At 37.9% G+C, this 27101-nt stretch overlaps 1 protein-coding gene across 1 annotated transcript in view; it reads left to right on the top strand.

The window, feature by feature from the left end:
- The window catches only part of RAB10 (RAB10, member RAS oncogene family), a 59275-nt gene extending 32636 nt beyond the window's left edge, over positions 1-26639 (top strand). Inside the window, exons 2-6 of the mRNA XM_037146716.2 lie at positions 10882-10942; positions 16867-17005; positions 20245-20334; positions 21433-21534; positions 24073-26639. Of these exons, the coding sequence (XP_037002611.1) occupies positions 10882-10942; positions 16867-17005; positions 20245-20334; positions 21433-21534; positions 24073-24156 (476 nt within the window). The 3' untranslated portion in view covers positions 24157-26639. The remainder of the gene's footprint in view (positions 1-10881; positions 10943-16866; positions 17006-20244; positions 20335-21432; positions 21535-24072) is intronic.
- The last annotated feature ends 462 nt before the right edge of the window (positions 26640-27101 follow it).

The raw sequence follows: 27101 nt of genomic DNA on the forward strand, positions 1-27101 counted from the left end.
GATTACTTGGTTTTGTGTAATGTTGTTTCATTACAACCTTGATGAGAAACAAAAATGCCTGGTCAGGGCCACTGTACTGTGTGGACCTTGCACAGCCTTCCAACGTCCATATGAGTGTCCTCCCAGCCCTTTGGTTTCCCAGGTGCATTGACATGTCTAAATTGTCCCTGTGTGAGTGGGTGTGGCTATTTGTGTGTCAAAGTCTCGGTTTCAAGAACCTGTTGACCACATTAAGAGAAGACTTCCTGTATAGTAGGATTGAATGTATTTTAGATAATAAGGCCAGGTTTCTAATTGTTAAAGGAGAGAGTTACAGGTAATGAAACGAAGAAGTGTAGATGAACTGTGTGGTGTCAGATTGGAATCAGAGGTGTCAGTATGGACTCGTGGTTTTATATATACATACAAATAGTTATGGAATTGTAGATTGTGTATATGCATGGGTTAGTATACATAAATGCGAGGAGGGGGCCCCCAAAACAATTTATTTATTTAAAAAATTGTGAATGTATTCTTACATGTTTAAACTTTACTCACCTTCAAAATACTCTCCACTTGATGCAATACACTTACTGAGATGTTTTTTTCACTGCTCAAAACCACTTTTGAACTCACCAGTTTTAATGCCTTTTAGTGCTTCTGTCGTTTTTCTTTTCACCTCTTCCACATCGACAAAATGTTTCCTTCTGAGGACTTTTTTCATCTGGGAAAACAAAAAAAGTTGCTGGGGTAAGATTGAGTGAATAGGGAGGGTGGAACATGGGAGTGTTATACTGTTTTTGGTCAAAAATGCCAAAAATTCAGCACAGTGTGGGCAGGTGTGCTAGTAAATCACCCATCATGAAATGGGCAAATGCATTTAGAGTCTTTTTTTTTTTTTTGCATTGAGAGTCTTAAAAAAAATTAATTGAAGTGGAAGACAGCCTCTCACAACAATGCCAGCTGGTACACAGATAGAAGTGGGTTCCTAGAATATTCACCTAGCAGGGGAAGCCTGTACTGCAAGGGGCCTGCCCTTCAGAAGATAACCATGTTTTGGGGGGGGATCCCCCTCATATGTTTTCCTCACTTTCTTTTCTGGGAAGGACTCAAAGCAGTTGACACTCAAAGTAGCAATGAGCATACCTAGTACCTAGACCTCAGACTCTACAAATCTTCATTAAAAGGAACTAGGGCTTTTCTAAGAACTGAACTGGTTGATTCCCAGAGCTGGAGTAGGAGAAATGCAGCATGTTCCTGGAACATTGTTGGTGCCAGAAAACAAAGAGTGCTTAGAAAAGGTGTGGTGTTGTACCACTGTTGCCTTCTTCTTCTCGATAAACGATTGTGTAAGTGTTAGCACTAGGAGAAATAAATAAAAAGTAGGCATGCACTTTGTGCTATATTTGCAAGTTTTCTGTACAACCTTTTTTTTTTTAAGCTTCTTAAATTTATATTTCTCCCAAAAGTATAAAGGGGGGGGGGAGAAACAGTGCAAGCCAGAATACAATAGCATAACATATTTAAAGTTCTGAAAGGAAAAAACTATCAAATCAGAATTCAATCCTAATGAAAATATCTTTCAAAAATGAAGGCAAAATAAAGACATTTTCCAAACAAAAGCAGAGAAAATTTCTTGCTGGCAGTCTTGCACAGTATTAAAAATATTAAAGAAAGTTTTTTAGGCCAAAGAAAATCATTCCAGATGGAAACTCAGATCTAAACAGAGGATTGAAGAAGATAAGAAATGGTAAAAATGTGGGGAAATAAATGTTTTTTAAATTTAAATATATTTCCAGGACAATTTATTTAAAGCAAAAAGTTTTAATGTTCTATAGGATATGTAATATTTAGAAGTAAATATTGTATAACATGTATACAATGTACTTCTACATGTATAACATGTAGAAACATAGGCACATGTAGAAGTACAAGATTTCTAAAAGCCAAATAGTGGAAGGGAGAAAATGGAAGTATACTACTCTAAGGATCTGATATTAATACCAAAAGCAGTATGAAATTGTTTGAAGGTAGATGGTGCTATTAAAGATGCATATTATAGCCCTGGCTGGTGTGGCTCAGTGGATTGAGTGCTGGCCTGTGAACCAAAGTGTTGCTGGTTCAAAGCCTGGTCAAGGTGGTATGTGCCTGGGTTGCAGGCCAGGTCCCCAGTAGGGGACGTTGAAGAGGCAACCACACATTAATGCTTCCCTCTCTCCCTTCCCCTCTCTTTAAAAATAAATAAAATCTAAAAAAGTGAAAATACAAATAAATTTTAAAAAGATGTATATTCTAAACCCTATCAAAACACTTAATTGGTATATATAATAAGCTACTAATCATCAAAATGCTCAAGTGACTGTGTTAATACTAGGCAAAGTAGATTTCAGAGCAAGGGCTATGTCTTTTCAGGAGTGAAGATTCTTTTGAAAATGAGAAATGTGTCCATTTATCATATTTATGTACGTAATACCAGAAGTCAACCAATGACTGCACAAGTGGGTGAAACTTATTAATAAATTAATGTTTTTCTCCTCTGTGTGTCTCACTTCCTCTCTCTCTAAAAAACAATAAATAAAAATAATAATAAAAACAAAGTTGTAGCCAGTACAATAAAACAAGAAAGAAATAAGTCATAGATAGGTTTGAAAGGAGGATATAATGAAAGTGCTTTTTTACAGACCACCTGATTATACACATAGAAAACTGTAAACAACCCCTTACCCTTTCCTCCAGAATTAATAAGTTAACATAGCAGGGTTTCAGGATATAAGCTTAATACACAGTAATATACAATATTCTATATAAAAGTATGCCATAGCATCCCAAAAATGAAAATGAAGTAGGGATAAGTTTAATAAAATACGTGCAAGACCTAGGCACTGAAAACGACAAAGTACTACTGAGAGAATTGAATTTGAAAACCCAAATAAACAGAGAACTCTTTCATGTTCATGGATTGGAATGGCACACATCACTGTATTCAAACTTGTACCTATGTTTCTTAAACATGCCAAACATATTTCCACCTCAGAGCCTTTGCACTGAACTGTTTTCTCCACCTGGAACACCCTCACCGGATATTCACATGACTTGTTCTGTTCCAGACCTCCTGAGGTCTTGCTCAGAGGCCGGCCAAGAGAGACATTCCTTGATTTCCGCGTGTAAAGTAGTTCCCCCTTTCATTCTTCTTTATAGCGTTATCACAGCTAATACTAACATTTTAATTTTATTTTGTCTTACCTTTCTGGAATGAAAATTTCCCCAACCTGAAGGACTTTGTTTACTGCTTCAGTGCCAAGTGTGTATTGAATGTGGCTTATTCTGCTGGGACACACATCACTAGAATGTTAAGTAGCTCATAGACTGTGTATGGGCCTGACACAAATATCTCCCCCTTTTTATTACAAAATCTTTTATCACAAAATCATAAGCATGTAATTCTGTAACATAACCATATCATACCCAAGCACACTATATGACATTTTAGGTGAAATGTTCAAATTAAAACTATAAATTATTAAACCCATTTTATTGTCCTACCAACCACACTCAAGGAAGCCTTACTTTTGCTGGACCCTCCCTGTTTTACACACACACACACACACTAGAAATGCTTGTGTTATTTATTACATGTTACAGTGTAGTTGGGAAACATTGAACTTAGCTTTGGTTCTGTCAGTTTTGCAATTTCCAGAACTTCTCCAATCTCACAGATTTCAAAAATTAAAATCAGTGGAGTTATGCAACAAAAGAAAAATAGATAATTTTAACTGGGCTTCTTCAAAATTAAAAACTCTGCACTGAAGGGTATTAAAGTGAAAGTACAGTCTACAGAATGAAGAATATATCTGCAAATAGTATATCTGACAAGGGTCCAGTATCCATAATAACAAAGAACTTTTACCACTTAACAACAAAGACAACTTGATTTTAAAATGGACAAGGGACTTTGAACAGAGATTTCACCAAAAAATATATGCAAATGTTGAACAGGTGCATGAATTGATGTGCAACATCATTGATCATTAGTGAAATGAAAATCAAAACTGCAGTGAGGTACCACTTTATGCCCACTCACTAGTATGGCTTAAAATAAAATTTAAGAAAAACAAAATAAGTATTGGTGAGGATGTAGAAACATTTAAATTTCACACATTGCTAATGGGAATGTAAAACAGGGCAGCTGCCGTAGAAAATGTCAGTTCCCCAAAGAAAGTTAATCTCAGCTCTGCCTGGGTAGCTCAGCTGGTTAGACCCCATCTTACATGACAAGTTCGTGGGTTCGATCCCTGGTCAGGGCACATACAAGAATCAACCAATGAGTGCTTAAATGGCACAACAAATCAATGTTTTCTTCTCTCTCTTCCTCTCTCTAAAATTAATAAATTACCCATAGAGTTACCACATGACCCGGAATATATACCCCAAAGACTTGTAAATAGATACTTGTATAAATAAAAGTATGTCCATAGCAACACAGAGGCCAAAAGGTAAAAACAGCTCAAATACCCATCAATAGATGGATGAACAAATTATGGTGTATGAAGTAGAATATTGTTCAGTCATAAAAAGAATTGAAGTACTGATGCATGCTACACTGTGGATGGACCTTGAAAACATCGTGCTAAGTGAAACAAGCCAGACACAAAAAAGGTCAAATGTTGTATGCTTTTATTTACATGAAATATCCAGAATAGGCAAATCTGTAGAGGCAATGCACACCGGTGGTTTCCAGGGAGCTGCAGGAGAGGATAATGGAAAGCAACTGCTAAATGGGTATGGAATTTCCTTTTGAGGTGATGAAAATGTTTGGAACTAGATAGAGGTGTTGGCTGTACACATTATGAATGTACTGAATTGTACACTTTTGAATGGTAAACTTTATGTAATTTTTCCCTCAGTAGAAAATAAGTAAATGAAAATGGCGTTATGGCCTTGGCCAGCATGGCTCAGTTGGTTGCGTGTCATCCTGAAAACGGAAAGGTCACTGGTTGGAGTCCCAGTCAGGGCACATGCTTGAGCTGCAGGTTCAGTCCCTACTTGGGGTGCCTTTGGAAGGCAACCAGTTGATGTTTTTCTGACATCAATGTTTCTCTCTCTCCCTCCTTCCCTTCTCTAAAAATTAAAAAATAACTTTAAAATTTTAAAAAGTCCTTTCAAAATGGAATTATGTAATAACTTAATGTAGATTAAGAGCATGCATGGTCTGAAGTTAAACAGACATGGAGTTGAGTCCTGGGTCTGCCACCTGTTAAGTCTGTGATCTTAAGTAAATTGCCCTAAATTTTCTCCCCTATAAAATAGATGTATTGATGCTTTCTCAGAGGCTTTTTGTAACTGTTAAATGAGATGGCATGTGTGATGCTTGAAACACTTAGTAGTTATCCAGTAAATGTTACTAGTTTTTTTATATATTTTTTGCTACTACTGATTTTTTATTCTTCCTTTGTAGAATAGATATAGTATTGGGTTGGGTACAAAGTCCATATTCTTTTTTCCGTAAAATAAAGGTCACATTTTTTTCATTTTCACCAATAACTTGATTGATTTGGAGGTTTTGAGTATGTTGGCTCTTCTGTGTGGCATGACGTTGATTATTCTGAATTAATGTCTCAGTTTGATTGCTGTGAACTTCAACTATTGTACCCAGCTGTGGAACATTGTCCATCAAGAAATCTCCAGCATGAAACTTCACAAACCACTTTTTGACACATTCAGTCAGTCACAGCATCTTTCCCATACACTGCACAAGTCTTTTCTTGTGCATTTCACTTGCATTTTTACTTTTCTTGAAATAATAAAGTATAGTATGACAAAAATGTGCGTTTTCTCCCATCTTCATTATTAAAATGGCTACACAAAAATTCACCAATTTTGATGTTTTTTTAATTTTTTAAAAATTTTATTTATTCTTGGAAGGGAAGAAGGAGAGAAACGTCAATGTACGAGAGAAACAGTCAGTTGTCTCTTTGCACACTCCACTGGCCCACAACCCAGGCACATGCTCTGACTGGGAATTAAACAGGCAACCCTTCAATTTGCAGGTTGGTACTCAGTCCACTGGGCCACACCAGCCAGGGCTGATAAGTTTTTTTTTTTTTTTAATGCACACTAATATGACAGCTGTCACAATATAGTCTAACAAAATTGTTTTGAATAAAGTTGAAGACAGCTAAGTGCTTCTAGAGCCATCTTACAGGAAAAAAAACCTAAATGAACTTTCTGACCAACCCAAATAGTATGGGGCTAAGATTGTTTTGAGAATTTAATGAGTTAATCCATAAAGTACACTTACAATGTGCCAGGCACATTGTAAATTCTGAGTGTTTACTAAGTATACTATATAATATGAAAGGATTTTTAGAGGGAACTTTTTTGCATTCTCCATTTTCACATCTGCATCCAGATAAACTAATGCCCACATTGGAAAATGGACTTTTCAAAATTTGTTCTAATAATGACAGAGTTACTAGCTAGGTCTACAACCTTGTCTCTTAAATTTCAGACTAAGCTACATTCAAAAGATCATAGGTTGTGATTCTTCTTCTTTTCCCGGTCTGGTAAAAACATTTATTTTTCACTTGTTAAAGACCACAGATATGATCATGTACTATATAAGTTGTTAAATTTTCCTTGTATGGAGTTTGTTATACAGGCTGTTTCTGCTTGCATCAGTTCCTCTGTTTTGACATGTCATCAGAAGTCAAGCCTTGGAAAAATGACATTTGTAGTGCCCAGAAATTGCAGTTGCTCCTCTTGCCACTGGATGGTGCTTCTTCAGTATCATTAAAGCAAATGTTTGGGCTGGTACCATTTATTACTTTCCTGAGCCACTGAAACTGATGAATGAGTTAGACCTGCAGTGAGTTGAAATACTTGTTTGAGCTGGGTCCCAGGAGTTTGTACCAAAAAAAAAGTGGGATTTCCTCTATTGTGTTTTTTTTACTGTTGGGACTCTTACAGATGTCCCCCAATTTCTCCCCCTTTCCTTTGCCCTCTTCCATCCGGCCCCCCACCCCAGCCTTCACCACATTGTGGGCTCTGTCTCTGTGGCTCTGCATATATGTTCTTTGGCTAATCTCTTCCAGTCCCTGCTGTCACCCTCCCCTCTGTGATCTTTCAGTCTGTTCATGTCTCCATGCCTCTGGTCTTTGTTCATCAGTTTATTTTGTTCATTGGATTCCACATATATATGGCATGATATGGTATTTGTCTTTATCTGGCTGGCTTATTTCACTTAGCATAATAATCTCCAGGTTATTAATAATCAACGCTGTTGTAAAGGGCAAGAGACATACAAATGGCCAATAGACATGAAAAAATGCTCAGTGTCACTAGTTGTCAGACATGCAAGTTAAAAATTGCAATAAGATATCACCTCATACCGGCAGAATGGCTGTTAACGAATCAACAAACAAGTGTTGGTGAGCATGTGGAAAAAAGGGATACCTAGTATACTGCTGGTGGGAATGCAGACTGGTGCAGCCACTGTGGAAAACAGTATGGACTTTCTGCAAAAAATTAAAAATGGAACTGCCATTTGACCAAGTGGTTCCACTTCTGGGAATATGTTCTAAGAATCCTGAAACACGATTAGAAAGAATATATGCACCCATATGTTCATAGCAGCATTTTTTACAACAGCCCAGATCTGGAAACAGCCCAAATGTCCAACAGTAGATGAGTGGATTAAAAAGCCATGGTACATTTATGTAGTGGAATACTATAAAACTATAAAAAGGAAGGAACTGGGTTTTTGTTTGGTCGCTTGATTGCTTTTGTTTGTTTGTTTTTAGAGAATGGGAAAGGGAGAGAAACACCGATGCGTGGTTGCCTCTTACACGTCCCCTAGTGGGGACCTGGCCTGCAACCCAGGCATGTGCCCTAGACTGGGAATTGAACCAGGACCCTTTGGTTCACAGACCCATGCTCAATCCACTGATCTACAATACAGCCAGCCAGGGCAGAACTGTATTGTATTTTTTATAAGCAAAATCTACAAGATCATTGTTTGGATCAACACTGTGATTTCCCTGGTCTGTGGTAATTTAGCAAATAATAATGTTGCAGGAGAATCTGATTATTTCCCAACTGGCACAACCTTAGAGGTGCTAGGTTTTTTAATATATATAGCTTCCCTTGACAGCTGAATTATTGATTTTGCTCTAATCTTTTACATTTTATCAAAACCTTTTTTGCTATACCTTAAATATAAGTTTTTCCAGACATAGGTGTGTTTATTTTGGGGCATGTGGTTGGACCAAAAAATTCCTTTGGTTTTAAGTCAAATAAAATACATTCTTGATTATCACCAATAACTTTATTGAACATTTTACCGTTTTGTTCCAGCACTGCTATGATTTGAATGTTGGTACTTTTGAAGTTGTCCCCGAGGCTCCTTAGCCTATCCTTGTTTTTGGTTGTTTTTTGGGGGGGGGGATTGTTTTTTTCTTGTTGCTGTTCTGATTGAAGATTTTTTTCTTCCTTATGTTCCGAATCATAGATTCGATTCTTGGCTTCATCACTCCACTGTTAATTTCCTATACATTTTTCTTCACTTGGTGTAACCTTATTTCTGCCTAGGTCTTCTTTATGCTGTTGAAGTACCCAGTGAGTTCCTTGAGCATCTTGATAAACTAGTGTTTTGAACTCTGCATCTGATAGATTGCTTATATCCATTTTGTTTAGTTCCTTTTCTTGAGTTTTGTCCTGTTCCTTCATTTGGGCCATATTTCTTTGTCTCCTCACTTTCACAGCCTCCTTGTGTTTGTTTCTGTGTATTAGGTAGAGCTACTTTGACTCACTGGTGCCCTGGCTGGTGTGGCTTAGTGATTTGAGTGCCAGCCTATGAACCAGAGGGTCTCTGGTTTGATTCCCAGTCAGGGCACATGCCTGGGTTGCAGGCCAGGCCCCCATATGGGGCGTGTGAGAGGCAAACACACACTGATGTTTTTCTCCCTGCTTTCTCCCTCCTTCCTTGTTTCTCTAAAAATAAATAAATATGTTTTTTTAAAAAGGGAGATTAGGGAGTATTGACAGACAATGGACATGTGGTGGGGGACATGGGAAGCGTTGCAGTTTAGGGCAGGGCAGCTCAGGGAAGGCACCATAGTGGAGAAGACTGTTTCAGCTTGGGGCAACCATGTATGCAAAGACCTTGAGGTGAAAGTCTGCTGGTTCTGTGTGTGGAACAACAAGGACACCAACACAGATAGCTAGATGAGGGTAAGATACAAGAAAGGACCAGAACAGGGTGGAAAGGGGCGGGTAGACAGAAAGCGTAGGGCTTTCTGGACTATTTTAAGCACTTTTGCTAGTCTTCATGAAAGATGGTATTTGGAGGTAGCCAGTAAGCAGTTGGATATCTCAAGTTTGAAGTTCGGGGGAGAGGTCAGGGCTGTGATAAAATTTGAGAGTTATCAGTGTGTATGTGGAATTTAAAGCCATGAAATTTCGGAAGATCAAGGGAATGAGTGAAGATGGAAGAGTTCATTGCAATTTTTAGGAAAGGTCAGAGTTGAGAAACTAGTAATGAAGGTTGAAGAGTGGCCAGATAGGTAAACATACGAGGAGAGTTTTTGTGCAGACAAGAATGAGGAATTGCTTCAACTACTGCTAATTAGTTTGAGGACAGACAACGGTGAGATCATCAGAGCAGAGGGAACCTCAATTAGGTGCCTTTGTCTAAAACAGCCTAAATTCTTAGAAGTTTTCCAGTTGTACCTGGTTTCCATCCCAGAGGCTTTAGAGTTTTCAGACTGTGTCCTAATTTAACCTTTCTTCAGGAAAATTTTCTGAAATAGTATTTGTTGTCATGTTTGTCATTGCGATCAATTAACAGATTGTATGCTTAACTGGAATATTTTTGCTCAGAGTTGGTCTTGACCATCAGACCATTTCAGGATGATTTTCTTAATAGTTACTAGAGAAATAAAAATAAAGACTGTCAAAGTAAGAAACATCCAAACCAGTAAAGAATTTTTACAAGAGTTTGTTTGAGCCAAAACCCATGACAAAGCAAGATCTCAAATGATTCAGAAAATAACAGTTTTTGTAGTTTCTCTTATGCTTTTGAGATTAAGAACCAAATTTAAGGAAGATTATGAAGGTGGGAGAAAGCAAGGTGGGGATTGGATTACTGGGTAGTCAAGATTATGTACTCTCTGGAAGGGTGGTAATGTACTCTCTGGAAGGGTGGTGATGCTTTAGAGAGGGGTCTGAAAAGAGGCACTGCAAAGGTGTTTAGTCTAGGTGGACAGAGCTATGGGCAGGGCTTTCTTAGGCAAAGATAAGCCTTTTATTGTTAAAGAAGTTACAAGCCTTTGGCATGATGACCCACCATGACCTGCCCAGTTAGGAATTGATGACCAGATCACCCTGTGAGGTTCCTTTCACCATAGAACTCTTCTCCACAAAGACTGGTATTTATAAAAGCTAAACCAATTGCAGGCATAGGATGAGGCTATAGACATTGTAAACTGAGGTTTGTAAATGTCAGGCAAGTGCTCCCCAACCCTCCTTTTTTTGTTGGGTATGGGAAGCATAATGGGACCAAGCTAAGATTTTTCTTTCTCATAGTTTCCCTTTGCTCTGTAGGCTAGGAAGATTGTATTTTTTCCTACTGGGAAACCTTTCGTTCCTTTGCATTAAATATTTTAAATTGTACTTTTTTATTTTCTAACTGTAAGAACTAACTCTATATAGCTATTTCTTCTACCATCTTGGATCTTTTATTATCATTCAGGTTTAAAATTTGACACATTTGCTCGGAATTGACTACTTAGTGAATATTCAGGACCAAAAGATACACACATTTTAAAAAAATGTGTTTTTATTCCAGTTAATTTTAGTATACTACAGTTCAGATACAATTTTTACCTATTTTTTTCTATGTTGTAGGAATAGACTTTAAGATCAAAACAGTTGAATTACAAGGAAAGAAGATCAAGCTACAGATATGGTAAGTGATGCTAATTTATTCACTTTATGTAGTAGAATGCCAAGCCTGAAGGTCTTATCACTTGTTTGGATTCTGTGAGACTTCTCTTTCTAAAGCACCAGCAATCAGGTGACCTCCTTTCAGAAAGTGAGGTATGGAAATTATTGCCATGGACTTTGGAGGCCATGAGATCTTGCTGAGTGTTTTATCTTTTCCACTTACTATATGAATTTGGGCAAGTTACATACCCACTGTGAGCCACTTATATCTTCATATGGAAAATGGAGATAATACCACATATCTCAAAAGATTGTTATAAGGATTTCATGAAATAATCTGTGTAAAGTCTCTAGTACATACTTTGCTCACACTCTAGAAAAAGGTTTTTTGTTTTTTTGGTTTTTTTTTTTACATTACTAACTTTTAGAGAAAGGAAAGGAAAGTGAGAGAAGCATTGATTTGTTGTTCTACTTATTTATGCATTCATCAGATGATTCCTGTGTGTGCTCTCACCGGGAATTGAACCCACAACCTTGATGTATCGGGATGATGCTCTAACCAACTGAGATACCCTGCCGAGACATAAAAAATCAATGTAATTCTTTTGATGCTCTGATAAGCTTAAGCTAAAATATTTGTTTTCTTTAATGTGTTTGTAACTTCTTATAGGCATTATTTCTATTAGTTTGTATAGAGTTTGCCCCTATAGAACTACAATAAAATTCTTTGTTTGTATCAAGTATGAATCATAGACTTTAAAATTAAATTAGTAATTTTTAATGCATATATTCAGATTCTTGTTTCAACATGAAAAGTTTCTGTTCTATGAATTTTAGGTTTGGAAACTTTCTTCAGTTTTGTTTTATTTGTCTTTTTTCTTTTATATTTACTACATATAGCAGTAATTTATTATGAAATGTTCATCTAGTTTCTGTCGAAGCACAATTCATGTCTCATTAATGTCTTTCTTTATTCGAATGATCTTCCTTTCTTGCTTTCTCTCTAGGAGTCTTTAGTCTCTGTTGCACGAGGGTGGAGATGGGTCTCACCCTGGCCATGGCACACATCTGTAGGACTAAAATTAGCTTGTTTGGCTGATAGAAATGTTTCTCCCGCTTTTAAAATCCCAGATCTCTAGAAAGTTTTACCACAGTATCTTCTGCAGTCTACATTTTCCATGGAGTAGCCGTTCCTGCCAGGAAAACAGCTACAATGAGTTACTTCAAGTCAGCCTTTCCCTTTTCTCCTCCCTCTCCCCTCCCTTCTCTTCCCTTCCTTCCTTCCTTTTGAGGGGGTGTGTCAGAAATGCTTGTCATAGTCACCAAAAATCATTAGCGTCCCATTATAGAAGGATTACCTGTTTATCTTTGTCAGGTACCAGAGACTTGGGAGTTATCCTTCCTTCTTCTCATTCCCTTAACCCCAACATCTAATTTAGCAAGCCTCCAAAATGTGTCTAGAATTCATACACAGTTTGCCCTCTCCACTAGTACCTACCTCAGTGGAAGGCATCATTACATTACTTCTTCAAATTATCCTGTGCCTTCTTCCGGTAATTTTTCTGCAGAATGGCCAGTATAACCTTTTTCAAGTATAAATCTAGTCATGATTTTCATTCCTTCCCCTATTTATAACTGTTTTGACTTTCCATTGCATTTCAAATAAAAGTGCAAATTTCAAATCCAAATTTCTTACCAAAGTTCACAGAGTGGGCCCCTGCCCACATTTCTGACCTCCTTTGTGTACATCATTTCTGCCTGCAACTGATCTCCTTTCAATTCCATGAACAAGGCTTGTGCTTTTCCAATTTAGGACTTTGGTGCATGCCCTGGAGACCACCCTCAACCCCCTAACCTTGCACTTCTTCCAGCACTAGCTAGACTGAGCATTCTGAAATACCACTCTATTCCAGAGACTTCCTGTTTCAACAAGAATGCAATTTGAAAACTCCGGGTTCTGGCTCCTGCCCCTCCTGACTTCATCTCTCACCAACTCTGCTCCGGTCACTGTGGCCATTTTGTTCCTCTCGTGAGCATGCTGGGCACGGTCCCATTTTGGGGCCTTTGTACATCAACTGTTTCTTCTACTTGAAATGGTTTTCATCAGATCTTTGCCCTGCTGTCTTCTCTCAGTTAGATCTTTAGTGTTGTTCTCAGAGAGAGGACTTGGTGATAACTAGCTAAAGTAGCCTGGTTCTCCCAGCACTGTCCGGTTTATCCTAGTTTATCTTCGTCATAGTTTATTTTTGAATGTAAGCTTTTAAAAAAAAGATTGTATGTATTTATCTTTAGAGAGTGGAGAAGGGGAGAGAGAAAAGGAGGGAGAGAGACGTGGATGTGTGGGAAAAACATCAGTTGGCTGGGAATCGAACTGGTGACCTTTGGGTTTTCATGACTACATGACAACCCCCTGAGCCACACCAATTAGGGCAGAATGTAAGCTTTTTGAGGGTGGTATCCCATCTGTCTTAGTTCGTGGTTCTACAACCACCACCTAGAACAGAGCCTGGCAAATGTAGATGCTCAGTAAGTATTTGTTGACAGAATGACTTTGGTTAATTTCTGTTCATATTTCTCACCTTAAGCATCAGCTTTATAAAGAGGACCACCCTGATCATTCTATCTAGATTATTTCCTTCCTTATCGTATTCTTCATCATGCCACCCTGGTTACCTTGTTGGCATTTGTCACAATTTGGGATTGTATATTTATTTGTTTATCCCTGTCCCCACAGGATTGTCAACTCCATAGGTAGACAGGAGGCAGTTTAAATTGACATCATTTTGGATGTAGAGGCATTGCATATCTATGGGAAAATCCAGATCTTGTTAAAATAAAACTGGGTCTGAGGAATTTAACATCCTGACTTAAATATGGGGTCTTTGACTTACAAAACAGATTGATAATGTTTCTGGCCTGTCCCGGTGTCGTTGGTGCCCAGACTAAAAATAACTGTCATAATAGCAGCTAGAGGACACAGCTTCCTTGACTCTATGGGACTAATAATTAAGAAAATAAGCTATTTTGTTGCTAGGAATATATCACTCCTTTTATAATATGTCAGTTGGGAAAATATTCTCTCAACTGTATCTACTTACATAACAAGAATTCTGTCATCGTTGGTTTATAATTTCAGAAACCTGGTTATTATATATAGGCTTAGAAGGAAGCGAAATTTAATGGAAGAGGAACATCAAGTGCAGAGTTTTGTCAACAGACTTAAAAACCTTATATGATGAGATAAAAACATTGTCACTGTAATTTAACATGTGCTTTTGCTTATTGAAATCAACCTGCTGTTCTTAGACCTGGGTGTATGTGTGTGGGCAAACCTAAAAATAAACTTGACCGATGAAAAAGCAGCTGTGACTATTTTTAATCCTGGGCAAAGGGTCACCAATTAGCCTAGAAGTAGTGGGACAAGGGCTCTGTTCTGGTTTGAAGTACATTGTTGATTGCCTTAACAATTGGTATGAGCTGGTATAATGAGATTCCAGGACAAGGATACTTTGAGATCAGTGAGCCAAAGGAGCCAGATCATGTTGTGGGTAGATACAGTGATGTTGAAAAAATGTAAAAGTATTGTATAGATGAAAATAGGATATAGAAAACTTAAAAAAATCTTAACAGGGAGAGCATATCAAGAGGGAAGATAACTGGGTGTAAACTTTTTTGGAAGATAGAGGAGACAAAAATCAAAGAACAGATGGAGTATCTCATGAATCAAAAGAGAAATTTACTTTGAACTTATATAGTAATTACCTTTCTTTTCGGGTGGCCATTAATATTGCAATATTTCAGGATCTTTTTTTTAAAGATTTTATTTATTTATCTTTAGAGGGGAAGGGAAGGAGAGAGGGAGAGAAATATCAATGTGTGGTTGCCTCTCATGTGTCCTCTGCTGGGAACTGGCCTGCAACCCAGGCATGTGCCCTGACTGGGAAATGAACCACAATCCTTTGATTTGCAGGCCTGCACTCAATCCACTGAGCTACAACCAGCCAGGGCTATTTCAGTATCTTTTATATTGGTATTTCATAACTAACCAGTGTTATAATATAAACCTCTTCTCCAGGTGCTGTTGATTTAGACTTAGTTGCTCCTTATTTTTAGAGAGAGGGGAAGGGAGAGAAAGAGGAAGGGGAACTTCAGTGTGCCAGAGAAATATTGATTAGTCACCTTTCACACACCCCAAACTGGGGACCTGGCTGCAACTGAGGCATGTGCCATAACCAGGAATCTAACCTGGGACTTTTGTCTTTGCAGGATGATACACAGCCAACTGAGCCACACTAGTCAGGGCAGACTTAGTTGCTTTTGCAGTGTGTTCTTTCTGGGTGGAGAATTTTAGTAATGGATTTGACACTGAAACATGCATATAATTTGCTAATTGTGTAAGGTGAATGAATGGGGAAAAAGGAAGCACATGATAGCTAGACAGTGTTGGGGTTGGTGTTCATAGTGTTAGTGTTAGATCTCTCTACATTGTTATTACTTATAACAAAAACTGAATTGCATGGCTTCTCCATTTCCTTTACTATTCTTAACACCCCCATCTATTTTGTACCTACCAGTTATGCTTCTTAATCCCTGCATCTTTCCCCCATACTTTCCCCTCCCAGCTGATAAATCTTCAGATGATCTCCACGTCTCTGATTCTGTTCCTGTTCTGCTTGTTTGCTTAGTTTGTATTTTCAGATTCAGTTGTTGATAGTTGTGAGTTTGTTACCATTTTAATGTTAATAATTTTGATCTTTTTCTTAAATAAGTCCCTTTAACATTTCAAGTAATAATGGCTTCCTAATGATGAACTCCTTCAGCTTCTGGGAGCTCTTTATTTGCCCTTTGATTCCAAATGATAGCTTTGCTGGATAAAGTTATCCAGGTTTTTTTAAGTCCTTGCTTTTCATGACTTTGAATACTTCTTGCCAGTCCATTCTAGCCTTCAGAGTTTCTTTTGAGAAATCAGCTGACAGTCTTGTGGGAACTCCTTTGTAGGTAACTCTCTGTTTTTCTCTTGCTGCTTTTAACATTCTCTGTTTATCTTTAACTTTTGGCACTTTAATTATGATGTGTTTTGGTGTGGTCTTCTTTGGGTCCATGAATAAAATCTTCAAAACATGTTTGTGCTGATGAGAATGATCTATAAAAGGAAGAAAGTGGTGATGCAGACAGGAGGGAAAAATTAAAGGAGCAAATTATGTGTCTTAAACCATTGGCTTTGAAAGTATTGAAAAATACTGTTTACATGTTTTTGTCTTATAAACAAGATTATTTTTACAATGATTCTAATGATTCTAAAGGTAGATGTGGTTATACTTTGGTGTAGTTCTTTAATGTTCTAAAATTTCTACATGCTTTTACATTACATTGTAGAGCTAGACCACTTAAAAATGGAACTCCAAGAGTTTTTATCACATTTACTGGTATTCATTTTAACATAACTTCAGGAGATTTTTTTTGGTTACTTTTTATTGTTTTCCCTTTCAGTTTTTCCATTCAGTATAGGTAGGTCATTAATTTGCTTTGACTAAAAAGTTTTATATAGCCCTGGCTGGTGTGGCTCAGTGGATTAAGTGCGGGCCTGTGAAGCAAAGGGTCACTGGTTCGATTCCCAGTCAGGGCACATGCCTGGGTTGCAGGCCAGGTCCCCAGTAGGAGACACATGAGAGGCAACCACACATTGATGTTTCTCTCTCACTCTTCTTCCCTTCTCCTCTCTCTCTCTAAAAACAAATAAATATTTTTAAAAGTTTTATATAGACATGTGTATTTATGAATAATCATAATGGTTTACCAATTAATTAAGTTAGTGGTGGCTCTATTTTGCATGTTTGACATAGAGTGGATTTTAATCTGTATTCTAACAAATTATTTTATAGTTTCGCCTTTTATCTAGAATATAGTAATATCAAAATGTTCACAAATTTTCATTGTTTATTTCAGGGATACGGCAGGCCAGGAGCGATTTCACACCATCACAACCTCCTACTACAGAGGAGCAATGGGTATCATGCTAGTATATGACATCACCAATGGCAAAAGTTTTGAAAACATCAGCAAATGGCTTAGAAACATAGATGAGGTGAGACCCAGAAATTGCATAAACCCTTTATGTGCTTGGTTGGGGAGAAAAAGTGTTCTACCTGATCTTTAGGATATAATGTAGTATTATGGAACATTTCTACTTTTTAAATTTTTAATATTATTTTTACCTTTTTCTTAAATTTGGGGGCAGGTCTATCTAGAACTTCATTCAAGGCAATTACTAGGTTACCCAAAAACTCTCTGTAGCCACCCTGTAAGATGGCCCCAAATAGAAGCTACTGTTGGTTTTACACTCCTTTTGTTATGCAAAGTATTTTAAATGCTGTATCATCTCCTTCCCCTATTCCCCAACCATGGGCTGTGGGGACTTTGGGGTCCCCTTGCTTCGCACCCCATTACAACAGGAATTTACCTAAGAATGCAAGGGTGGTTTAACGTATCCAAAAATCGGTGTAATTCACCTATTAATAACAGAAAAACCATGTGATCGTATCAAAAGAGGTAGGGAAAACACGACAAAATTTAATGCCTTTTCATGATAAAAAACACTCAACAAACTAGAAATAGAAGAGAACTCTTTTAGCATAATAAAGGACATCTGTGAAAATCTCACAGGCAACACCATACCTGCTCCTGTACAACCAAGAACATGATAAGGACACCTGTTCTGGTCACTGCTCTTCAGCACCGTGCTAGAGATTCTAGCAGACAAAGAAAAGGGGGCACTGAGGCTGTGAAGTTAAAGTCTGTTTTAAAGTGATCTTGTATGTAGAAAATCCTGAGGAATCCATGCACATACAATAAAAATAAGCTATCAGTGTTACCAAACCCACCCAGTATGGGGTGGGGGTGGTCCTGCTGCTCACCACCTACCAGACAAATGTCCAGAGATGGAGTTGGGTGGAGAAGAAAGGAATCTTTTATTTAATGGAAAGTTTCTGCCAAAAATACCTGGGGTAAGGGGAAAGAAAAAGTCAGAGCATGACAACAAAAGTAGTCTCGTTACAACTTTTGTATAGGTTCAAGAACGGAAAGTAACACAAGAATTAAAACCTGTTCACAGTGCTGACTGTTACCAACAAGGTCTTTGGAAATAATGGCAAGTTTCTGCCTCAAAGTTCATTCCCTCCAAGAACCCAAAGAAAAATCACCTGTGACCCTCTGCCAGCGCAGTTCAAGGTCACACCAGGAACCTCTTTTCCCACACAGAAGTATCATAGACATGGGTGGCTTAGCTGGTCTCTGTTCACTGTCCAGATTCAGGCATCTTTCAGAGTCTGTGCCCCCAGGCCTCCGCCCTAGGCCTGCACTGGCCATCATTGGCAGGCCCACTGGTGACCAATGAATGACATGCCCCCTGCCTGAGGAAGGGGAAAGAACCAACAGTCTTTTTGCTTCCCAGCACACTCAGCTTCCAAAGTCCTCTCCCAGAATCCCATGCATACTGAAAGCTAGTGGGAGTGTCCAGCCTTCCAACCAGAGAGGGCCAATATCGGCCATGTTTGCCTTTGCTCTTCTTCCAGCCGCCATGTTTAACAGGGGGGCCAAGTCTCCAGATACACATGCACAGCTCAGATCCCTCTCCCATTTCCGGGAGTGAGGGGTGTCCCCAGTTACCTTAGCCCCACCAGCAAGCAAGGTCTGTAAGGTTGCAGGGAGCAAGATCAGTATACAAGAGCAGTTGTATTTCTATACACTAGGACTGAATAATTCAAAGATGAAACTAAGAATATAATTCCATTTACCAAAGCATCAAAAAAAAGTGAAAACTTAACCAAAGAAGGAAGATTTGTATACTGAAACTGTAAAATGTTGAATTTAAAGATGATCTAAATAATTGTGAAGACATCCCATGCTTATCAGTAAGAAGATTTCATATTGTACAGAACGCAGCACTGCCCAACGTGATCTGCAGATTCAGTGAATCCCAGTCACCTGTTTTTGGTGGAAATTGAAAAGCTCATTCTAAAATTCATATGGTAATGCAAATGACCCTGAATAGCCAAACAGTCTTGAAATGGGGAATGACATTTAAGCTGAGACCTGAAGAGACGAGTCGAAGTCATCCAGATAAAGAAGGGGGCTGGTGGAAAGAGTGTGATGGATTCAAATTGATGATCAATCAAAACTCAAAGTACTCTTGGTATCCAGAGAACATAACTACCTTGGCTGTGGGGATATTCAGGGACAGGTGCATTGGGCCAAAAACATATATATGATTTGCAGCTATTTTTCTCTTTCCATGGGTTGTTTTTTCACTTTGATAATATTATGATTGACTCACTGAAGTTTTTAATTTTGATGAAGTATATATATTTTTCTTTTTGTTGCTTATGCTTTTGGTGTTATATCCAAGAAATCATTGTCAAATACAATGTCATAAAACTTTTCATATTTTCTAAGAGTTTTATATTTAGGTCTGATTCATTTTGAGTTCATTTTTATATATGATGTAAGTTAAGGGTACAACTTCATTCTTCTACATGTTGCTATGTAGTATTCTCAACACCATTTGTTGAAGATTATCCTTTCCCATTGAATAGTCTTGACAAAAATCATTTAACTGTATATACGAGTTTAGTTCTGTGCTCTCTGTTTCAGTCATCTGTATGTCTATCTTTATGCCAGTAGCACAGTTTTGATGACTTTAGCTTTGTAGTAAGTTTTGAAATCAAGAAATAAGTATAAATCTTCCAACCTTGTACTTATTTTTCAAGATGGTTTTGACTATTCAGGGTTTCTTGAGATTCCATATGAATTTTCAGGGTGGATTTTTCTATTTGTGCAAAAGATTTCATTAGGATTTTGGTGGAGCAAATATTTGTTTTTAACCGATTCTTCTGCATGGATTCTTTTCCCCCAGCAGTGTAGCTTTTTGAGACTTTAAGGGCCCTGTAGAATTTTTAATTAATGCTTCTGTAGGGTAATGCCCATGATCTAAAATCATGATCCATCTTGGGTTTAGATTATGTACAAGGGATTCCGGCTTCAGCTCTCTTGCTTTTGCCTTTCCCGTCTCTTGGTGAGAACATGTGTAACAGTAATCAGGCAGCCTCATACAGTGGGAAAATAATGTTTGACAGGGGTATGTCTCCGTTGTGATTTTTCCCTAGGTAATTTAAGAATTTGTGTAAGTTTTTAGCGTGGGATGATTTGGGGGTAATTCCTTTAAAACTTTCGGACTCTTGATACCATATATTGAGGAAAAGTCATTTGGGGGGAGTAGTAAGCCATAACTCATGGAATTGTGTAAATAAAGTTTTTGTTCCATTTTAGCATGCCAATGAAGATGTGGAAAGAATGTTACTAGGAAACAAGTGTGATATGGATGATAAAAGAGTTGTACCTAAAGGAAAAGGAGAACAGGTAAAGAGTTCCGGATCGGCCCTGGCTTGGGTAGCTCAGTTGGTTAAAGCGTAGCCCTGACAGACCAAGGTTGCTGGTTCAATCCCTGGTCAGGGCACATACAAGAATCAACCAATGGGTGCATAAATAAGTGGAACAACAAATTGATGTTTCTCTCTCCCCTTTCCTAAAACCCAATAACTAAAAAAAAAGCTCCAAATAAAACTAATGTGCTGCCCTTTCTTCGTGAAGATGGCATTGCATGGGATTGTTTTTACAGTAGTGAAAATGGAAGGCCCTGGGCTGTTCACGTGGGTTTTTAAATGCTGTTGGAAGGAGTAGCTTATGAGTGAACTTACTTCAATTTGTATTCAACAGTTACAGATTAAATCTGTGACTACCATTTTTAGCTTTAGTTAAGCTACAGAGGGGAAAATAAAAGTTACTGATTGTCAAATTTTAAAATTTAAGACATTAAAAAAATGTATTAGTTATTGATTCCATAGACAGACAACCAGTTGCCTCTGACAAGCAGAAACTGGATACTGCCTAAGTCACTTTGACTTCTCTCAGGTTTCCCCCTGGAGTAAAATAAAATACAGTTGACCCTTGAACAGTGTGCTGGCACTTCACCCCTGTCTGACTTTAGACTCCCCAAAACCTTGACTACAGTTGTCCCTCGGTGTCTGCAGGGAATTGGTTGCAGGGCCCTCTGTGAATCCCCAAATCCAAAGACACACAAGTCTCTTACATCAAATGACATAGGATAATGCACACAGCGGGCCCCTGTGTCTGCAGGGGCAAAACCCAGGCATCCGAAGGGCCAAATGTGTATTTACTGGAAAAAATCCGCTCACTTCAGACCCATGTTGTTCCAGGTTCCACTTGTTTTAGAATACCCGAAGTAAGCACTTAGAAGATTTCTTTTATTGTTTTTGTTTGTTTATTTTTAAAGAGCTTGACTGTGTGAACGTGGATCCATTGAAATAAACTGTTTTATATAAGCCACTCGGAACTATTGCCTTTATCGTAATATTACTGTTGCCTCTAAGATGCTAACGTTATCAGTTGGCAACCTGTACTTGATAATTTTGTGATGACATTTTGCTTCTATTTTAGATTGCAAAGGAGCATGGGATTAGATTTTTTGAGACTAGTGCAAAAGCAAATATAAACATCGAAAAGGCCTTTCTCACATTAGCTGAAGATATCCTTCGAAAGGTAAGTTCCTGTTTTTATTTACTGTTAAGGCGCTTAGTTTCATAGTTGAACACCTGGTCTTTTCTAAAGTACTAGATTTACATACAAAACTTGGGTTTGGGTGACATTGTTTTGAAACATATAACTACCACCAGTATCTAATCCTCAGAAGTGAATTGAGGAGCTGGGAGAATAGAGGGCCTGCAGAAGCATGTAGGATCCAGTCAGTAGTAGTTACTGTCACGCGCTGCACACTTACTCTCTGGTTTCTTCGTTCCTGCTCTTTTTTGCCCAGCTTTTTGTCTGGTCCATTGTGTTGTGGCTTTTATGTTTACTTTTGGATTCATTTCTCTTACACATCCTTTGCATTTCCATAGGTCATTTTTTAAAATTTAAGAGGTGAATGTATTCTGTAGTTACTGCTACAGAAACACACTTCTTCTGTATAGTCATTCTCATGTGCCAATAAAGGGTGTGTATATATTATACACAGAATAAACAGAGTAGATCCACCCCCAAATTTTATTTAGCAGATCATTTCAATCTGTAATGTAAAAAGGATAATAAAAATTAGGTTGAGCCCTGGCTGGTGTAGCTCAGTGGATTGAGCACGGGCTGTGAACCAAAGGGTCGTGGTTCGATTCCCAGTCAGGGCACGTGCCTGGGTTGTGGGCCAGGTCCCCAGTGGGCGCCCTGTGAGAGGCAACCACACACTGATGTTTCTCTCCCTCTCTTTCTCCTTCCCTTCCCCTCTCTCTGAAAATTAAAAAAAAAAAAGTAAAATATTTTTTAAAAATTAAAAAAAAAATTAGGTTGAAAATGTGACCTCGGGGAATTCATTTTGCCTCCAGGTTAATTTCTGTGTTTCATTTGTAAACCCCAAAACTTACCATGCAAGTAACTTGTGGCAAAATTGGGAGATCTGATTTTCATATTTTCCCTCAAATGGGTAGATTTGGTTATGAGTTCTGAATTCTCTGTTCAGTCTGTTGTAATTTATATGCAAGTAAAATTAGAGAAAATCTGGCACAAATCTTAAAAAGAGAAACACTGTATAAGAGAAAATTTCATTGCTTCTGGTAACCTTTCAGCTTTTATTTTTCAAAAACCAAACCCAAAGATTTAAAAGAAATATATGTATACACGTGCACACAATGTAAACTGTAATAGAGGTAGAATATCAAATAAAAATCTAGTAAGATCTCGTAGAAACCAAGCAACTTAATTTTCAGAATGAAATGGTATCTGTTAACTATGATTGAGTGTTCAAACTGGATAAAACAGACCTCAGTTAGTGCTGTTCAGAGTGACTATAAAAAAAGCCTGTACCCTTCCTCATCTGCCAACATCCTGCATAATAAGTCTGATGGCTGTGACATAGTGAGCAATAAAAAGCAAGTTAGGATATAATTGTGTAGTGTGATCTTATTTTTTAAATTATTCCAACACACGTTTAGCATCACAATGTAATTGCACGGTCACGCCTCATTTGGTTATGTTCAGCAAACGAATACCTGGAAGGGTGTGAGCTCTCACATCAAGCGCACTCCAGTGCAGCCGTGGCAGTAAGAGGAGGGCGATGCAGGACAGGCTCCTGAATTGGTGGAAACCATTTGTATTTCAGAGATTGGTGGGTCGCAGTGAAAAATTATTTTGGTATTTACAGAACTTGTCACAAACTTGTTGAAATACCCTTGTCTCTGTTCTTTCTTTTTCTGGATATGTTGGTCTTCTTTATTGTTTTTTATTTCTGCCCATACTATGTCCCTTGCTCTTATCAGTCTTTGCATTTTTTTTAAAAATAGTGCTACATTGTCATTGTGTGATCTGCGTCCCATTGAGGTAGATCTTCCTTGCTTTCCTATTAAAAGTTAAAAAGTATGGATGCATCAGTGAATAAAGATCTCTCTCAGTGTAGCGTCTTTCCCATGTAGGCAGGTCCAGATATGAGGTAGCATTTTTTTCATACACTTTTCAGTCTGGTAACCTGAGTTAAAACATCAAACATAAACTTGCTTAACATCAGGTGTGAAACACAGTGGTGGTTTTTGACTAGCAACATTTGTGTGCATTACTTTTTCTCTTGAGTTGATAAAAGAAGAATCTTTTTTGTAATGCAAACTTCAGTCTCAAAAGGCAAGTAAACTACACAGAAAAGGGCTGTTTTACTTTTCTGAAGTTAGACATGACCTAACATTAATTTTATGCATATGCTTGATAATGCTTTTTAAGTACTAAGTACTCAGGGGTCAGGGACTAGGCGATAACAGATTTCTCTGCAAAAGTGTTAGGGGCAGGGGCGATTTCAGAAGTTTTTCCACGATTTCAGAGGAGTGCCGGGAGGCCTCTAGACATTTCACAGCTTGGAGAAAGCAGGCAAAACGAGTATCAAGAACAAAGCTTCCAAATCTTTACTTTGCACGGGGGAGAAAACTTGTCTCATGACTGTAATTGCATTCTGTTACATAAATGAACATTTATGACAGTATTTCTGTTCAATCTTGATTTATCTGTGGCAGTGTTTTTTCATGGGTTACTTTCCTCGTGTGTTTGTTCCAGACCCCCGTAAAAGAGCCCAACAGTGAAAATGTAGATATCAGCAGTGGAGGCGGCGTGACGGGCTGGAAGAGCAAATGCTGCTGAGGTCCTCCTGTTCCATCAGTTGCCATCCACCACCCTGTTTTCTCTTGCTGCAAAATAAACCACTCTGTCCATTTTTAACTCTAAATAGATATTTTTGTTCCTCATCTTAACTATCCACTTCACCTATTTTATTTGTTTTCATCTGTGACTGCTTGCTGACTTTATAATTTTCTTTAAACAAAAAAAAAAGTGTATAGAAAAATCATGTCTGTGACTTCATTTTTAAATGTACTTAAATGTACTTGCTCAGCTCACCACTGCATTTCCATTGTATTATAGTCCAGTTCTTATCAACATTAAAACTTATAGCAATCATTTCAACTCTATTCTGCAAATTGTATAAGAATAAAAGTTAGAATTAACAATTTTATTTTGTACAACAGTGGAATTTTCTGTCATGGAGAATGTGCTTGAGTCCCTTTAATCTATAGACATGTAATAGTGAAAAAAACAAACAAAAGCCAGGAAAACACTCATTTTCGCCTTGAATATGTAAATGGGATTAATTTTGTCCTGTGCCTTATGTGGAAAGGAACTTTGGTTTTTCCCTTTTTTTTTTTTTTTTGTTTGGTTTTGTTTTGATGGAAGCATGTGCAGGAGACATCCAAACATAAACTTTATCATTAAAATGTTTATAGTTAGCTTGGCTGTAATTTTCCAAGTAGTTGAGGACAAAGGATAGCGCAGAAGTGACAGCTCTGGTTTGCTGAGACTCATTTTAAGTGGCCTTAATGTTTTAAAACTATTCCTGCCACTGGTTCTTGTTCTTGGCCACTTTCTCCTTGTGTGTGTGTTTTTTTGTTGTTTTTTTTTTGGTCTTCCTGCATGCTGCTTTATTTGCTTTTCCCTCCCCACCACCTCGTGGTATGAGTTATTTTTAAATGGAAGGGGCAAACTGGTAGGTTTGTCGAATTTAACATAAAGAACTGATTTAACTTGCTAAGTAAACTGAAAGAAAATTCTAACTGTCTACTATTCAAATGTCAGTTACTTGTGTCTTCCCCTCATTTTGCCTCTACCCTAAAATCTCCGCCCCAGATCCCTTCATCTGCTGTTTGACTTCATGCTCCTCTTCTCCTTCCCTCTTCGTTCCCTTAGCCATTGCGTTTATGAAATGGAGGAGTCATTGCATGCACTAGTGTTTGGAGGGTGTCGTGGTTTGTCTTTCTGATTAGGTATATAGCCTATTCACTTTCCTAGAGTAAATCTTGAACCTGAAGTTGGGTAGCCTCTGTTTTGGCACCTCCCCTAGCAGTTTGGTAGCCCAGTAAAGGTTGTTGGAAAAAAGGGGGGAAAGAGGAGTCAAATTTAACATGTTTGCCAAATATATTGAGATTTGGCCTTCGAAGAACACTTTTTCAGTGTTAGTTCTCTTTACCTTAAGATTTAGAAATACCTTAGTGTATTATTAATTTTAAGTCCTCTCACATCCCTTTGGAGAACTTGTATTAATTACCATGGATTCAGAAAAAGGACAACAAAAGGCTTTTCATGTAAGATAAGATCTCTAGCCATCTCAACCCTGTCCTTTTTTTTTTTTTCCACTTCATTTTTCTAGTTTTGCTTCATTGCTTATGATTAGGGTAGGGTAGTTAAGTTTGCTACGCTGCTAGCATCCTAAGATGATACCTTTGTTGAAATAATTGTGAATAGCATGATTCATTTCTAGCAGAGGCTGAGTTTAGGACAGCAGCTTCCTTTGAAAAGTCTTTCTGTGTTGTGGACAGCATTTTAATGCCCTCTTGGCTCACATAAACAAGTAGGGACGTATCTGCTACGAATGCCCGCGAGTTTTTTCAGATGGTGCCCTAAAGGCAGTGTATATGCCTCACTGGTGGTCGTTCCTAGCTTTTTCCCCCCCTCACTTGACTTTATCATTGTTTACTACTAGTAAAAGCAGCATTGCCAAATAATCCCTAATTTTCCACTAAAAAAATAATGAAATGATGTTAGGCTTCTTGAAAAGTTTTAAGGTTAAACCTATGTTGTTAATTAATTTTGGTGTGTTTGTTGCTTCCCCTTATCTGGAATGTGACAGGTTTTTTTATTTTTAATCTTGACTCATTCAATTCAGTCAGTGACTTAAGGTTTGAGAGCTAAGCACTGAGATTTTTTGGGTAACAGACTGACAGTTTTGTTCGCATAATTATAATCGGCATTGTACATAGAAAGGATATGGCTACCTTTTGTTAAATCTGCACTTTCTAAATATCAAAAAAAGGGAAATGGAGTATAAATCAATTTTTGTATAACCTGTTTGAAACATGAGTTTTATTTGCTTAATATTAGGGCTTTGCCCCTTTTTCTGTCTCTTGGGATCCTGTGTAGAAGCTGTTCTTTCTCATTAAATACCAAACAGTTAAGTCCATTCTCTGGTACTAGCTACAAATTCGGTTTCATATTCTACTTAACAATTTAAATAAACTGAAATATTTCTAGATGGTCTACTTCTGTTCATATAAAAACAAAACTTGATTTCCAACTGTGTGGCTTGGTTTTTATTTATTTGTGGAGTTGAAAATGGAGGATTACTTCGGAAAATAATGCAGAATGAGCATTAGAGGGCAGAAAAAGGAAATAACTTTCTCAACTTCAGAAAAACTGGGAAGGCAATTTCAAGAACTGTCTTTGGTAAGAAATTACATTAAAAAATAGACATCTCTAGGACAGTAAAGCAGAATCATCCTGGTGTCAAAAGACAGACCACAACCCCTAGTCACTTGCCAGCTCGCCACACTGGAATGTACCAGAGGCCAACCACGACTGGAGTCGGTTACCCGTGGCATGGAGGCAGGCGGGCCGGACTGCAGGCTGAACCCTTTTTACAGTGACTCTTAGCTGAAGAACGAGGTATTTCCTACCTTTTTCTGTGAAGCATAATATGAAACATCTTTTTCATATAGAATATTGTGGAAGGAAATACTTAATCCTGTGTTAAGGCCGTA

This window comes from Artibeus jamaicensis, unplaced genomic scaffold (genome assembly GCF_021234435.1).
Source record: "Artibeus jamaicensis isolate MK-2021 breed Jamaican fruit bat unplaced genomic scaffold, CSHL_Jam_final contig_465, whole genome shotgun sequence".
NCBI classification, from domain to species: domain Eukaryota; kingdom Metazoa; phylum Chordata; class Mammalia; order Chiroptera; family Phyllostomidae; genus Artibeus; species Artibeus jamaicensis.